The 16,596-nt window shown below is 34.2% G+C and overlaps 1 protein-coding gene across 7 annotated transcripts in view; it reads right to left on the bottom strand.

Moving 5' to 3' along the window:
* Positions 1-16,596, bottom strand: part of SLC4A10 (solute carrier family 4 member 10) — a 299,064-nt gene that overhangs the window by 120,218 nt on the left and 162,250 nt on the right. For all 7 annotated transcript variants that reach the window (XM_045480001.1, XM_045480002.1, XM_045480003.1 and 4 more), the window contains exon 5: positions 12,279-12,439. In XM_045480001.1, coding sequence (XP_045335957.1) covers positions 12,279-12,439 — 161 coding nt within the window. The remainder of the gene's footprint in view (positions 1-12,278; positions 12,440-16,596) is intronic.

Below are 16,596 nucleotides of genomic sequence, written 5' to 3'. Positions count from 1 at the left end.
GAATGTTAGCAATAAAAAAGAATGGGATCTTAACATTTGTGATAACATGGATGGACCAGAGGATACTATGCTAAGTGAGATAAGTCAGACAAAGACAAATACCATATGATTTCACTTACACGTGAAATATAAAAAACAAATGAACAAACAGAAAAACAGACTCTTAAATATAGAGAACAAACTGGTGGTTGCCAGGAGGGAGGGAGGTAGGAGGAGGAATGAAATAGATAAAGGAAATTAAGAGGTACAAAATTCCACTTATAAAATAAATAACTCATGGAGGAGGTCCCTGTGTGGCTCAGCTGGTTAAACATCTGACTTCAGCTCAGGTTATGATTTCATGGTTTGTGAGTTTGAGCCTCACATCAGGCTCTGTACTGATAGCTCAGAGCCTGGAGCCTGTTTTGGATTCTGTATCTCCCTCTCTCTCTGCCCCTCCCCTGCTCATGCTCTATCTCTCTGTCTCTCTCTCTCAAAAATAAACATTAAAAAAATTAAAACAAAAAATAAGTCATGGAGATGAAAAGTACAGCATAGGGAATATAGTCAGTACTACTGTAATATTGTATAGGCACAGATGGTGAGTCATTTATTGGGGTGAGCATTGAGTAATGTATAAAACTGCAGAATCAAGTTGTATACCTGAAGCTAATATAACATTATATGCCAATTATACTTCAATAATTTTTTACACTTCAATAATAATTTTTAAATGTTTTAATTAAAAAAAAACATAGTCAATTCTGTTTTTAAAGAAACAACCAAAGTCGCAAACGAACTGATATTGTATGATTCTATTTATGGTACATACACACATACAGAGAAAGGATATTGTAATGATACACACCAAATTGTGTGAGAGTGGGTAGGAGTAGGAATAAATAGAAACTTCAAGGTTTTACCTTAGCATCAGAGTGACTCATATAAAACTGCCATTTTGTAAGTCAAAAACAGATATCAGCAATTTCATAACTTTTTCATTTTTTGCAGGAGGAGTTTTAGGTAATAAAAAATACTAAAGAACACTGATTAATCACATAATAACAACAAAAGAACAACTATCTCCTTTTTCAAAACTAGGGGATTTGGAAGGGATAAATACATGAAACAGGAGGATTTTTAGGGCAGTGAAAATATTCTGTATGATATCATAATACTGGATACATGTCATTATACTTTTGTCCAAATCCATTCAGAATGTATAACATTCAGAGTGAATTCCAGTGTTAAGCATGGACTTTATGTGATAATGACATGTCCATGTAGGTTGATCAGTTGTAACAAACGTAACATTCTGGTGAGGGATATTGATAGTGAGGGAGGCTATGCATGTGTGAGTTCAGGGGTTTATGGGAAATCTCTGTATCTTCCCCTCAATTTTTCTGTGAACCTAAAACTGCTCTAAAAACTAAATTCATAATTTAACAACAACTTCAGTATAATTAATCTGCTCCCAGATTATCAAATATTAACTATTTAATTTTTTGAGGCACTAACTCCTTATACAAGGAGTAAAGCAAGCATACCACAATGAATTGCCTTCCACAATCCTACTGAGTACAACGAAAAATTCAATATTAGCATAATTCTCCCCTACAAACAATGTTTACTTCAGTGTAAAAGGGAAATGGACTAAGGAAACAGATTTGGGTCACTGTAGCACATTCTAGCTATGTGATCTTATAAAATTGGATAACCTCAGGGTTCTTATTTGTAACATGGAGATAATATCTATCTCATATGCTGTAGGCCCAAATATATAAGGCACCTAATGGACTGATTAGAATATTGAGACCCTCAGTAAATATTTTCCAGTGTAAGATTTCCTTTAAGTAGGTTATGGGTCCCAGGTTTGGATTTTGGGTGGTTTTAATACATTCATAATTATTTTATAATGGTATATCAAGTGAAGGCAGAGTTGGGTTTATCAATAACAGAAAATCAAAGGAGGAGATTCAAGATGATGGGGTAGGAAGACCCGAACTCACCTCTTCGATGGACAAAACAAATATACAGCTACATGTGGAAAAATAGTCTGTGAAAAAACCTGAGAACTAGCCGAACACCTGTTCCACAACAAAGGATAAAAGCACCACATCAAGACTGGTAGGAGATGCAGAGACATGCTCTCACCAAACACCCCACCCCCAGAGGGGCAACCCACAATCAGGAATGATCTAAATACACACACACACACACACACACACACGCACACACACACACACGCGCGCACACGCACACACACCAAATAAGCTAATGTTACCATATATGTTAACTAACTAGAATTTAAATAAAAACTTGAAATAAAAGAAAACATCTAAAAGATCTATGGAATGCAACAAAGGCAGTTATGAGACAAGTTCACAGGGATACAAGTCTACTTCAAGACACAAGAAAAATCTCGAATAAGTAACTTTACATCTAAAGGCACTAGAAAAGAAGATCAAATGAAGCCCAAGTTAGTAGAAGGAAGGAAATAATAAAAATCAGAGCAAAGATAAATGAAATAGAGACTAAAAAGACAATAGAAAAGATAAATGAAATTAAAAGCTGGTTCTTTGAAAAGATAAACAAAAATCACAAATCCTTAACCAAACACATCAAAATTTAAAAAAAAAAAAAAGGAAAATGCAAATAAAATCAGAAATAAAAGAGAAGTTACAACTGATCCCACAGAAATACAAAAGATCATAAGCAACTACTATGAATCTACACCAACAAATTCAACAATCTAGAAGAATTGGATAAATTCCTAGAAACCCACAACCTTTCAAGACTGAATCATGAGGAAATAGATAATCTAAATATACTGATTACTAGTAAGGACAGTGAATCAGTATTAAAAAGAAAACTTCTAGTGAACAAAAGTTCAGGATCAAATGACTTCACTGATGAATCCTACTAAACACTCAAAGAAGATTTAATACCTATACTTCTCAAACTATTCCAAAAAATTGAAAGAAGGGAACACTTCCAAACTCATTTTATGATGCCATCATTATGCTTATACCAACCAGACAAAAACACCACCAAAAAAAAGAGAAAGAAAGAAAGAAAAAGAAAATTACAAGCTGGTATCCCTGATGAACACAGATGCAAAAATCCTCCACAAGATATTAGCAAACCAATTTCAACAATATGTTAAAAGAATCATACACCAAGATCAACTGGAATTTATTCCAGGAATGCAAGAATTGTTGAAATCAATCAATGTGATATACATTAACAAAATGAAAGATAAAAATCATATGATCATCTCAATAGATGCAGAAAAAGTATTTGACAAAATACAACACCCATTTGTGATAAAAACGTAGGTGTAAAGGAAATGTATCTCAACATAATAGAGACCATATATGACAAACTCAGCGAACATCATACTCAATGGCGAAAAGCTGAAAGCTTTTCCTCAAAGATCAGGAACAGGACAAGGAGGCTCATTCTCACCACTCTTTGTCAACATAGTATTGGAAGTTCCAGCCATAGCAATTAGGCAATAAAATGAAATAAAAGACATTTTCCAATTAGTAAGGAAAAAGTAAAACTGTCACTACTTGCTGAAAACCCTGAAGATGCCACCAAAACACTATTATAACAAATGAATTCAATAATGTTCTAGCATACAAAATTAATATATAGAAATCTGTTGCATTTCTATAAATTAATAATGTACTATCAGAAAGAGAAATTAAGTGAAAAAATCCCATTCACAATTGCATCCAAAAGAATAAAATACCTAGGAATAAATTTAACCAAGAAAGTAAAAGACCTATACTCTTAAAACTATACAACATTGATGAAAAAAATTGAAGAAGACACAGATAAATGGGAGGATATACCGCACTCATGGATTGAAGGAATTAATATTGTTAAAATGTCTATTCTATCCAAAACAATCTATACATTCAATGTAATAATCCCTATCAAAATAAAATGGCATTTTTCACAGACAAGTAGCTTAAAATTTGTACGGACTCACAAAAGACCCCAAATAGCCAACACAATCTTGAGAATGAAGAATAAAGCTGAAGGTATCATCATCCCTGACTTCAAACAGCACTTCAAAGCTATAGTAGTCAAAACAGTATGGTACTGGCACAAAACAGACACATAGATAAATGAAACCAAATAGAGCCCGGAAATAAACCCATGCATATATGGTCAATTAATCTACAACAAATGAGGCAAGAACATACGATGGGGAAAAACAATCTCCTCAAATAAATGGTGTTGGGAAAACTACATACAGAATGAAACTAGACTATCTTACAGCATACACAAAAATTAACTTATAATAAAGACTGATGGCAAGATCAGAAACCTTAAAACTTCTAGAAGAAAACTTAGACAGTAATTTCTTTGACATCATACATAGTAGCATTTTCCTGATATGTCTCCTCGGATAAGGGCAACAAAAGCAAAAATTAACAAATGGGACCACATCAAACTAAAAAGTTTTGCACAGCAAAGGAAACTCAACAAAACAAAAAGGCAATCTACTGAGTGACAGAAAATATTTGCAAACCAAATATCTGACAAAGGGCTAATATCCAAAATATATAAAGAACTCCTACAACTGAATAGCCAAAAGCAAAAACTAGACAAAAGATCTGAATCTAAAGACACACAAATGGGGCGCCTGGGTGGCGCAGTCGGTTAAGCGTCCAACTTCAGCCAGGTCACGATCTCGCGCTCCGTGAGTTCGAGCCCCGCGTCAGGCTCTGGGCTGATGGCTCAGAGCCTGGAGCCTGTTTCCGATTCTGTGTCTCCCTCTCTCTCTGCCCCTGCCCCGTTCATGCTCTCTCTCTCTCTGTCCCCCCCCCAAAAATAAATAAACGTTGAAAAAAAAAAAAAAAGAATTTACATCTAAAGACACACAAATGGCCAACAGGCACATGAAAAGATGCTCATCACCAATCATCAGGAAATGCAAAACAGAACCACACTGACCTCACATCTGTCAGAATGACTAGTATCAAAAAGACAAGTAATAACAAGTGTTGGTGAGGATGTGGAGAAAAGGGAACCCTCATGCACTGTTGGTAGAAATGCAAATTGGTGCAGCCACTAGGAAAACAGTATGGATGCTCCTCAAAAATTTAAAAATAGAACTATTGGGGTACCTGGGTGGCTCATTCGGTTAGTGTCCAACTCCTGATTTTGGCTCAGGTCATGATCTCACAGTTGGGAGTTGGAGCCCCATGTCAGGCTCTGCACTGGCAGAGGGATTCTCTGTCTCCCTCTCTCTCTGCCCTTCCCTTGCTTCTGTATGCTCTCTCTCTCTCTCTCTCTCAAAATAAATAAACATTAAAAAAAAAATACAACTACCATTTGATCCAGCAATTCCTCTTCTGGGTATTTATCTAAAGAAAATGAAAATACTGACTCAAAAATATATATGCAGCCTTATGTTTATTGCAGCATAATTTACAATAGCCAAGATATAGAAGCAACCTAAGTATTCATTGACAGATGAATGAATAAAGAAGATATTGTATTTACACACACACACACACACACACACACGAATAAACTCTTGCCATTTGTGACAATACAGATGGACCTGGAGGGTATTATGTTAAGTGAAATAAGTCAGAGAAAGACAAATACTGTAAGTTTTCACTTATGTGTATAATGTAAAAGATAAAATAAGTGAACAAACAAAACAAAACCAGACTCACAGATACAGAGAACAGACTTATGGTTCCCTAGGAAAGGCAGGTTGAGGGAGAGCAAAAATGGTGAAGGGGATCAAGAGATATAAACTTCCAGTTATAAAATAAGTCATGGAGATGTAATATACAGGACAGGGAACATAGATAATACAGAGAGACACAGATGGTAACCAGAGTCATATGGTGAGCATTTGAAAATGCACATAAATGTCAAATTACTATGCTGTACACCTGAAAATAGTATAATATGTGTGCCAATTATACTTCAATTTAAAAAACCAAAAATTCCAATCAAACTATAAAACAATGAATTTCATTGGCTCACATAATGGAAAATCAATGTTAGGCTGGATTTAATTCTGTTTTTCTGACTCTGTCCGTTTCTCCCTCCTCTAGGTGTGAGTTTAACCTTAAGGCTGATTTTCTTTATGGTCATAAGGTAGCTGCCAACAGCAAAAAAGAAATATATATCTTTGTTGATATCCACATATTCTTTGACTTTTGTGACTTTCTCTTAAAAGACAAATTCTCTTAAGTCCTACTGACATAGCCCTGTCCATGCTGAGACAATCCCTGGCTAAGGAAATATTGTCCCCATGACTGGCTTAGGCTGATTAAGAACTAACCTTCACTCTGGAGTCAGTTTTCTAAACTATAGGTAGACAAACTTTTTCTGTAATGGGCCAGATAAAAAATTTTAGGCTCTGTAAACCATGCAATCTCTGTAACCACTGTTCAACGCTGCCTGCCTTTAGAGCATGAAAGTAGCCATAAAGAACATAGACACAAATGAGCATAGTTGTGTGTCAATAAAACCTTTTTATGGACACTGAAATTTAAATCTCATATGATTTTCATGTTGTAAAATATTAATCTTCTTTTCACTATTTTTCAATCATGTGAAATATAATACCATTCTTAGCCCACAGGACTAACAAAATAAGGCAGCGGTGCATATTTGCACATAGAGTGTAATTTGCCAAACTTTGCTCTATTACTTTTCTGTTTACAATGTAAAGAGGTAGAATGTATGTGCAGGAATCGGCCATAATATTCACTATAGTTACCTCTGAAGTCCCTTTCAATTCTGAAAATGTATGATAGTGTAGAATATTTAAATCTATATCTCACTTCTTTGGAGATAAGTAGTTATAATTAATTTGAAATAAAGCAAATGATAAATTGCCAACATATGTGACTTTACACTGAAATCTTGCTAAGATGGAAAAATGTATATAAACATAAAATATGTAGCATAAACTTCATAATGATAGTTGTAAAGTAGGTTATTAAAACACCAAAAGGATACCATTGTATCACAGCTTCATCTGTAAGCTGTGATGTGTATCCTCAGTTCAATATTCTAATCAAAATCAAATGAATCATATAAAACCCCATGTACATAATTACAATTTTTAGTTCTTACCAAAGTACAGTCTTTCCAGGCTTGAGCACTTCAAAAACCTTTAAGTCACTAGCTTCACAGTTTTTCAGAAATAAGGGCTTATTTGCAACAGTTACATAAGAGAAAGTAAATAGAAAAAAATGCTCATCTGCTCATTAGCCACACAGAAATACACAGTAAACTCCTCTGAGGTATAACTGCATCAAATAGATCCTAATGAACTAGAAAAGTTAATCATCTTGCTTAAGAACATAACTTATACTGAGGTGAGATTTAAGTACCAATGGGAATCTGATTCACTAATCACTTTCATTGTTCTCTTCACCACTATAACATACATTAGTGTTAACCTTGAAAAGTAGGAAAGGATAATGAGCCATAATGGCTTTGGGCCCAGCATCAAGTCCTACAATCTCAGCAGGCTATGATGTCTAAATAATACAGTCTAGCCTGCCAAAGCACAATGCCAAGATCTGGGTGATATCGGAAGAAGCAAGAACGAAAAGGATAAATAAGTCACATGCTTCTAGCACCAAGCAGGCTCTAGGAACGCTAGTACCCTTTGTGGAAAAAGCCTCAGAAAATGAAAATTAAGTTTCATTTTAACTGGGTAATTATTTTATTGTGATCAATCCATCTTGACCAGTGAATGAAAACCTCCAGAGATCATGAGATGTTACCAATTCTATATAAATCTCTGCCTCTTAAAAGATAGTCATATACATTAAAAGCCCATTGTTTTACAACTTCAAAAGATGTGAGGGGTAGGAGTGAGAAATAGAAAGAATCTAAATTCAACAGTTTGCTTGACCCCATTCACAGGAGTGTGTACACTAAAAATGTAAACTACCCTAAGAACACTTACTTTCCAGACCAAGGATGGTAATAGTATAGACATATTTTAAAATGTGGCTATTTCCATACTCCCAAATCTGCAGATTACATTCAGTGGAGCAAAATATTGATTTTTCCTCCAATAGTCTATTTTTAACAACAAAAGTTTTTTAATGAGTTGAGAGCTATGACTGATAATCTGATCATGGTACTAACTTTAATTTGGTTTTCATTTCTTACTCCCATTGACAGAATTAGGTTAAAGCATACACACGCAGACAGAATACTTCCATTATTCATCTTTACGGTGCTGAATTTCAAAGAGATTAACACAGACCATAAAATCACGTGTAATTTATATGAATATAACTAAGAAGCATTTTAAATACAATTAATCTCCATATCAGAATAAATCATGGTAAGAAATTACATATGGAGAATTTAGGATTTGAAAAGGTTAAATAATATTTTGAAGGAAGACATTTAAGTTTATTCTGAGTTTCCTGAAACATTGGGAAATAGACATTTTTAAATTAACTTTGTCCAAAAGAAAATCCTACTTTAATTATACTAGACATTCTTGACAGACCTGCCAGATACAAATGGGATTTCCTCCTGTTAAGTCTACAAAAATCTCTTTAAAGAATTATCTAAGACTCTATTAAATCAGAACATTGATATAAAAATCCTTGATTATTCTAAAACAATATCTGGGTCATATTTCTCTATTAGAAAATGTCTAGAAAATATTAATGCTGCAAAGCCTGCACATTCACCAAATGTAAGAGTTTAGAGCCCTTAAAGATACATATTATATCCAGCTTTTGGAAAATTGAAACTAGTGATTCATATGTTAGTAAGTGCCTAACATACAGGAAAACATGACAAATAAGAGGTGAAGATAAGTTCCAGTCTTATTATTAACCACTAAGGTCACAAACTATCATGAAATAGAATAAAGCCAAACTTATGATTATAGGTTAATAAAAGAAATTATTCCCATGTCTGCAAGTATTACCTATGATACATCATTTTCTGTTTATCTGTTTATAAAATAGGGCATATATCCTCCTCCCTATCTCATAAAGGTTACCATGATAATAAAATATAATGTGAAAATATAAAGTTAGAAGTCTTAAAAATATGAAGCATACTTATTACGCTTAGCAATAGGGCTCAATTGCCACAAAGTAAAAATAGCAATAAGTAAACAGTAAGAAAATCATTATAAGCTAAAGGGAGAAAATGTTCTAATAAGATTTTATTGAAGGCAGAAACAAATACCTTTGGATTAAAGAAGTCAAATTACAGTTACTCAAAAAGAGGGAATCTCCTCTCATTAATGAGTGAAAAGGAATCTAAGGTAATAGTGATCAACAAGTATTTTTAATTATATGTTTGTAATGTGGTATTAGCTCTAAACTAATGACATCTTCTGGATGGTATTTTACAGAGTGCTCTACACTGTAAATGGGACATTCAAGATGAGCTACTTTAGAGACAGAAAGATACAGACTAATTAAACAAGAAGAATAAAAGCTATTTGGGGTATCAAGTCTTCCATTGAACTACTTTCCTTTGTAAGGATAGACTTAGAAAATGTAATTTGCTTTCAAGAGCGAGAATTAACACAGCTAACAACCTTCCCACAGCTTGGGGAAAGGAGCAGTGGTAGGGAAAGGAAGCATAAATTTAGACAATAAAACGGAACTAAGGTGATGAAATGAACAGAGGTTTAGTCAAATTCATGGGAGAAGATTTCCTGGTAGAAATAAATTTCTAAAGAAAGCATTAGAAATTATATGCTTTAAGAAATTTAAAACCTGGTAAAACTATGAAGGGTATTTTCTGAGGCTAATTTTGCCAGGTTGAGGAATTTGACAGCCTCATTAGATATAGCCAATCCAAAAGTATTTTGGATTACTCCATTTTTCAAAGGTAATGTCATCACTGACATAAAAAGCAGAAACAAACTCCTTATTTGGGGCAAGATCTTTAACTTTCAGAATCTCAGTTTATTTATAAAGGATAACAATAATACTACTGAGGCCCAATTTTGTTTTGAGTATCAAAAAGATAGTATAGAATTACTTAAAAGAGCTTCCTAAATTGCAAAGTACCATGAAGAACCCAGCCATTTGGTTCCTAATTAAAACATAAAAATGTTTAGGGGCTATCGGCAGGACCCCATAATGTAAAGCTAAGAAATTAAGTTGCATAACTACTGTTTCAGCATTCACAAGAAGTTTGCTAATTCCTAAGTTAACCCTTTTCTTTAAGTCTTGATTTAGAGTGATCCATTACTGCATCCTGTGTTCCTCTGAAAAGTATACTGTATTTAACTTCATATAGCCTATTTGGCTCTAGTTTTTTATTTTATTTTATTTTATCTTATTTTATTTTTATTTTTTCTAGTTAGGTATTTTATTTATTTTTTAATGTTTGTTTATTTTTGAGAGAGAGCAGGCATGAGTGGAGGAGGGGCAGATATAGAGACACAAAATCTGAAGCAGGCTCCAGCAGTGTTGACAGCTCAGAACCTGACTCGGGGTTTAAACTCATAAACTGTGAGATCATGACCTGAGCTGAAGTCTGATGCTTAACCGACGGAGCCACCCAGGAGCCTCTTTGGTTCATTCATTTAAAGGAAAAGCTCTTTGGGGCGCCTGAGTGGCTCCGTCGGTTAAGCATCTGACTTCAGCTCAGGTCATGATCTCACGGTTGTGAGTTTGAGCCGAGCAGGGCTCTGTGCTGATAGCTCAGAGCCTGGAGCCTCCTTCAAATTCTGCATCTCCTTCTCTCTCTCTGCCCCTCCCCCATTCTCTTTCTCAAAAGTAAATGAACATTAAAAAAAGTTTTTAAAAATAAAGGGAAAGCTCTTCATAGGTGTAGTATGAAACTCAGAAGGAAGGCTTCTCTTTCCTGTTTGCTTTTTTTTTTAATGTGAAATTTATTGTCAAATTGGTTTCCACACAACACCCAGTGCTCATTCCAACAGGTGCCCTTCTCAATACCCATCACCCACCCCCACCCCCAACCCTCCCATCAACCCTCAGTTTGTTCTCAGTTTTTAAGAGTCTCTTATGTTTTGGCTCCCTCCCTCTCTAACCTTTTTATCCTAAGCCAGGATATCCTTCTTTTCACACATATCACAATGTATGCATGCCTATCTGCATCAATGTCCAAATAAATAATTTTTAAAGTAATTAAACAATCATTAAAATCTGGGCAACATCTACTTCAAGTCATTCTCTTTCTTCAGCCAGTGGTTGTAGTATAACATAAGGAACACACAACTTACAGGGGCCCTTAGATGGAACAAGAGCCATGAAAATCTCAGAATTTCTATTTTCTTACTGAAAATTGGGAATGACACTTCATTAGGCTATTCTGAAGATTAAATTATGTACATTATTTTTTAATATAATATTCTCTCACTTATGGAATCAAAAAACATTTACAGAGTTTTGGGGTGTTTTTTCCTCCTCTGTAATATAATGCAGACATTAAAGTTTCCCTTAAGTCTTTCTACTTTGCAAAAAAATTCTACATGGAACTGCTTTTATTTATTTTTTCCAAACTAGAAATTTTTTAAAACTGCCCAAGTCCTTGCTTTGTTTTTATTTTTAAAATCTCCATTAACTATTTTATTTATACTCTTTCAAAACTTTTTGTATTATTTTGCTTTTATGAAAACACATTTATCATGGTTGTCATGTTTAATATCTTTTATCAAAAGATACAGGAGTTCTTTGTCCCTATTTCTAGAGTAACAGTAAGATGTTTCCTACATATAACTGCCTGTGTTCTATAGCCATAATAGGCTTCTAATACAAATCTCTCATCCCAGGGGCTAGTCATAGTATTAAATTACAAACTAATTTCAAATGCATTGCTTGCCATCCTCTGGAATTAATGAGTTTTATTTTAAGTTTAAAATAAATGGTCATACCTTTCTGTCCTATTCTAAATTAACAATTTTTGTATCTACTGAATTTTTAATATGATTATTTCAGGTATTTGAATATTGAAAAAATCATTTTCTAGTTTTATGGGGTTTTTTTCCTTCAAATTTCTAATGGTGACAGCTTAATTAAGCATGATAGTGGAAACAGTATATCCTAAATGGGAGTCAGGATTAGTTCTTTGTTCTAGACTTGCCATTAACAAATTAGACCCTATTTCTCCAAATTTCAACTTCTTTTATCTAAAATAAGGGGGTAGGAGAAAGTCATTTTTAAGGTATCTTCTGCTGACCATAAGAACTGATTTTCCAAGAGTCACAGAGTTAAGAGGAAAAGAAAATAACAAACCTCAGCTATACCCATAAGAGTGAAACAAACTAAGGGAAAAAAAAGATATACCTGCAATTTCTTCTAAAGTGTTGGCATGCATGTCCAGTAACACAGTTCCATTCAGAATACAACTTCTCAGCTCAAACAAGCTGTGCAACGACAGAGTGGCCACATAAGGCTTGCTCCATCTTTCTCCTCCGTCTTCCACATCTTCTTCAAACTTCAGCCACCTACACAAATAAATATTATCAGCACATTGAATATCATATTGTAGATGCATGATCCTTTATCCCAAGAATAAAAAGCAGAAACAGAAAAACAGTCACATTGTTTCTAGATTTTGTGGGCTTGGGAAGTAAAACCCAGCCCAAGTTACTTGGTTTATTTCATTTTAATTCCACTTAACAAGCATTCTTTTTGTCACTGAAAGATGTATAGAAAGCCAAGGAAAACTCAAATGTTATTTTTGTGAGTTTGTCAAGCTCTGAAAAAATATTTACTGTGTTTATTCAGTGGTCACTGTGAATCTGCTGTAAAATTAATAGAGTATACTTCATAGAAGGATAACGGCAATTGAAAAAGATGCAAAAGAAAATGAAAGAATACTCATTTTTCTGTAGTAGGAGGTCTTAAAATAGAATATTTGATCTCCTGATAATTTTTCCATTCAATTTTTAGGGAAACTAGTATAACTTGGGCCCTCTTCTGTAAGAAAAATAAATATTAGGCATGCTTGGATGAAATGTAGTACAGTCATTTCCTGGGGACTACAGGAACCTATAAGCACTGAGCTCAGTCTCTAATCCCTGGGCCTTCCTTCCAGGGATGGAGAACAGAGGAATCTGGATATCAAGGCGACAAATGGGAGACCACTGCCTTTTTGGAGTGAAATGAATTGTAATATTTAAGTTTCTTCAAGTAAGATAAGTGGAAGGAATAAAGAAAAAAATGGAAGAAATAAAGAGAAACCAGAGATTCTACTGCTATGGCACAAGCACTAAATTTCTCTCATTCTTTTAGGGACTTGTTGTCTAATCCTAATAGATGACCAACTAAATTCCACCATTTGTAATACATCGTAAATAAAGCCTAAATTGCCTTTCCTCCCCTTCTCTTCACCATTTTCCTTATTTCTTCTCTCCTTAGTGATTTTTGCCCTAACTTCCTCTTTCTGTGCAATATCACTCAAATTCTCTATAAAATATTGTATTATTGTTTTATGTAGTCAAATGATCCAGTTCCAGGGGAGGAGAAATATGTTGCAGTAACTGGTTAGGGAATCAGTGGATCAGCCAGAAAATAACCAACCACAAGGGCTAGTCAGAATGATTAATGTGCAGAGTTCTAAGAAAGATAAAGAAAGCTATTGATCTGTCCTCACTGTTCAGGGAGTAAAACATTGTCAGGAAATGAAAATGAAACCAATAGGGAAGAATAGTTGTGCCTACCAAAAGTTTATAGACAGGGAATACCTAATACCTACCATAAGTTTATAAGATATTTGAAGGTTGCAAAAATTTACATTTAAGCCACAAGTCACTGACTGTATTTCTTCAATGCTGGAATTTTATAGAATTTTTTTGTCTACACCGCTGGGAATTTTTCATATTATTGGTTCTTAATGATTTTCAGGCCTTGATAGGGACATAATATTTCATAAATCATTTGATAGTTATTAGTACTCTTCATCAACTAATTCTCCCTCTCTACCTAGTAAAGAATAGGATATCACCACCTGGCTCCCCTTTTACTGGGTGAGATGATATGACTACTGACTACCTCTGGATAATGAATTGTAAGCAGAAATTATGTGCATCACTTCCAGACTCTATTTTTTACCCATTTTTCTAATTGATTTGTGTTCATACTATTGAAATTTGGGAGTTCTTTACATATTCTACATATAATATTTTTGTCAAATATATGGTTTGCAAATATTTTCTCCTTATGTGCAGCTTGTCTTCATCCCCTTAACAGGATCTTTCATAGGACAAAATGTATTAATTTGGGTGAAGTCCAATTTATGAATATTTTCTTTTATAGATTGTGCTTTCAATATCATGTCTAGAAATTCATCATAGACGCCCTAAGTCCTCAGGTTTTCCTGTTTTTTTCTCAAATTTGTATAGCTTTATGTTTTACATTTAGATTTATGATTTATTTTGAATTAAGTGTGTATACACTCTGAGGTTTAGATTGAAATATTAATTTTTAACCTATAGCTGTCTAATTATTCAAGTACGCTGTTGAAAAGACCATCCTTTTTCCATTTAATAGCTTTTGCCCTTTGTCAGAATCCAGGTAGCTATACATGGTTTGGTCTTTCTCAGTTCTCTATTCTCCCATATTTTTTCTCTCAAATTTGTATAGCTTTATGTTTTACATTTAGATTTATGTGTTCCATTGATCTGTGTGTCTATCTGAAAAGAAATTTTAAAAACAAATCTATCTAAAAGGTATATTCCTTCTTTTAGGATAATTTCCTTCAAACTGGAGGCTTGGTCTTTTAGAAAAGAAGAATGGAGTCTCTGGGAATTCCAGTTTGGTAGTTAAGAAAAAAAAAACAAATGGATGGACAATTTGATATGGCCATAGATTTTATGAATATAAAATAGGAAGAAGCATAAGATACTTCCCATAAAAGAAACTCACAAGTGACAAGTGTCGAGTTTCTAAACATTTCAAGATTCAGTGTTTTAGGCCAACTCCAGAATGATGTCAAAAGCTTTAAGAACTATTTAAATAATGTTTTTTAAAAGACTATGTTAAAAATTATATTTTATATTACATACATATATTCTCTATACACACACACACATACACACACACACACCCCTAAGTGTATTTTTCTTTTCTGTTTCTTTATTCCATTTCATATTTCAAAGATAGGAATTAAGAGGTCTGGGAACACACCAAATCCTGTTTAAAGATTTGTAGATTTGCAGTCAGTTGCAAAATGCCTGATTGCAGTTAATGACCTAAAGTGCTGCAATTTATTCCAGTTTTCAAATAAACTCAGCTGACATTTGTTTGAATAGCAAACTACAGCAAACAAGAGTCTCACAGGCATGAATGAGACGTAATGAACAATGAAAAAAAATCAAAATTGTAGGCCAATTGCATGACATTTTCTGTGGAGGGGGTGGACTTAAACCCTTTGAGATTATGTGATTTTCCTACGGTGTGTCTGGATCTGTTCTCATCCATGATTAACACATTGGAGTCTCTTTCTACTAAACAACAATATAAAATAGGTGTTTCATGAATTCTTTGAAGATTAAGTTGATGATAATCTCTTCTGTAACACTCATATTAAAAATCTACAAAACAAAATTCTTCTGCAAATTAGAAATAGATGTTCTCCTTAGAAATTAACTCCCATTTATTCTATTCCCACTAATTCCTTTTAACTTTCCTAAAAATTTTTATTCTCTGATTCTATGCAAATAGAAAATAAAATACCAACCAAAATTGTAGCCTGGGGAGAAGTTACGAACTCTTAAGAGAAAACATCCTCTTTTGGGTAGGGCTAAGGCTACAGATGGTGGAAGAGGGACAAGGTTAGGGTGGAGGCTAGATATTAACATAACAACCATAAAGTGCCTATTTTAAGGGGAAAGGGGAAGTGAAAGATATCCAAACCTAGAAATATTAGCTATTCTTTTTTTTTTTTAATTTTTTTTAACGTTTATTTATTTTTGAGACAGGGACAGAGCATGAGCAGGGGGGAGGGTCAGAGAGAGAGGGAGACACAGAATCTGAAACAGGCTCCAGGCTCTGAGCAGTCAGCACAGAACCCAACGCGGGACTTGAACTCAGGGACCGCGAGATTGTGACCTGAGCTGAAGTCAGACGCTTAACCGACTGAGCCACCCAGGCGCCCCAATATTAGCTATTCTTAATCCATATTATCTTCACATCTCATATCTCATGGAAAAATCTTGATGACTTAAACCTTTCCTAATTTTGAATATCAAATGCTTTCAGAGCATCAGTAAAATTGTTTTGATGAAATATTCCGTTTTGACACTGCCATGTCTGTATCAGAGGCCAACTGCTACCCCCTGCTTTGCCTCTTCTGAGCACATTTGTGGGAAGCATTTTTAAAGGGCAACCACAGTGAGTCAAGCATGTTGTCTTCATAATTGCACATCTGTGGTATCTTTGCGGGCTTTTCTATTAATAACATTATATGTTATCTATAAGCAGGACATTGGAATTGTGCTGATTTCATTAGCCCTTGTCATATGGCTTCTTTTAGGGTTTTTAAAAGTGAACAGCTGTTTTTCACAAACATTTATTAAATAATTATGATTCAAAAATTTAGCTTCAAAATCTAAAACTTTGCTTAAGTTTTACTTGGCAACAGCAGTGGGCATGAATTATT

The sequence above is a fragment of the Leopardus geoffroyi genome, chromosome C1 (genome assembly GCF_018350155.1).
Source record: "Leopardus geoffroyi isolate Oge1 chromosome C1, O.geoffroyi_Oge1_pat1.0, whole genome shotgun sequence".
Taxonomy (NCBI): Eukaryota; Metazoa; Chordata; class Mammalia; order Carnivora; family Felidae; genus Leopardus; species Leopardus geoffroyi.
This window is presented reverse-complemented; position numbering and strand designations above follow the sequence as displayed.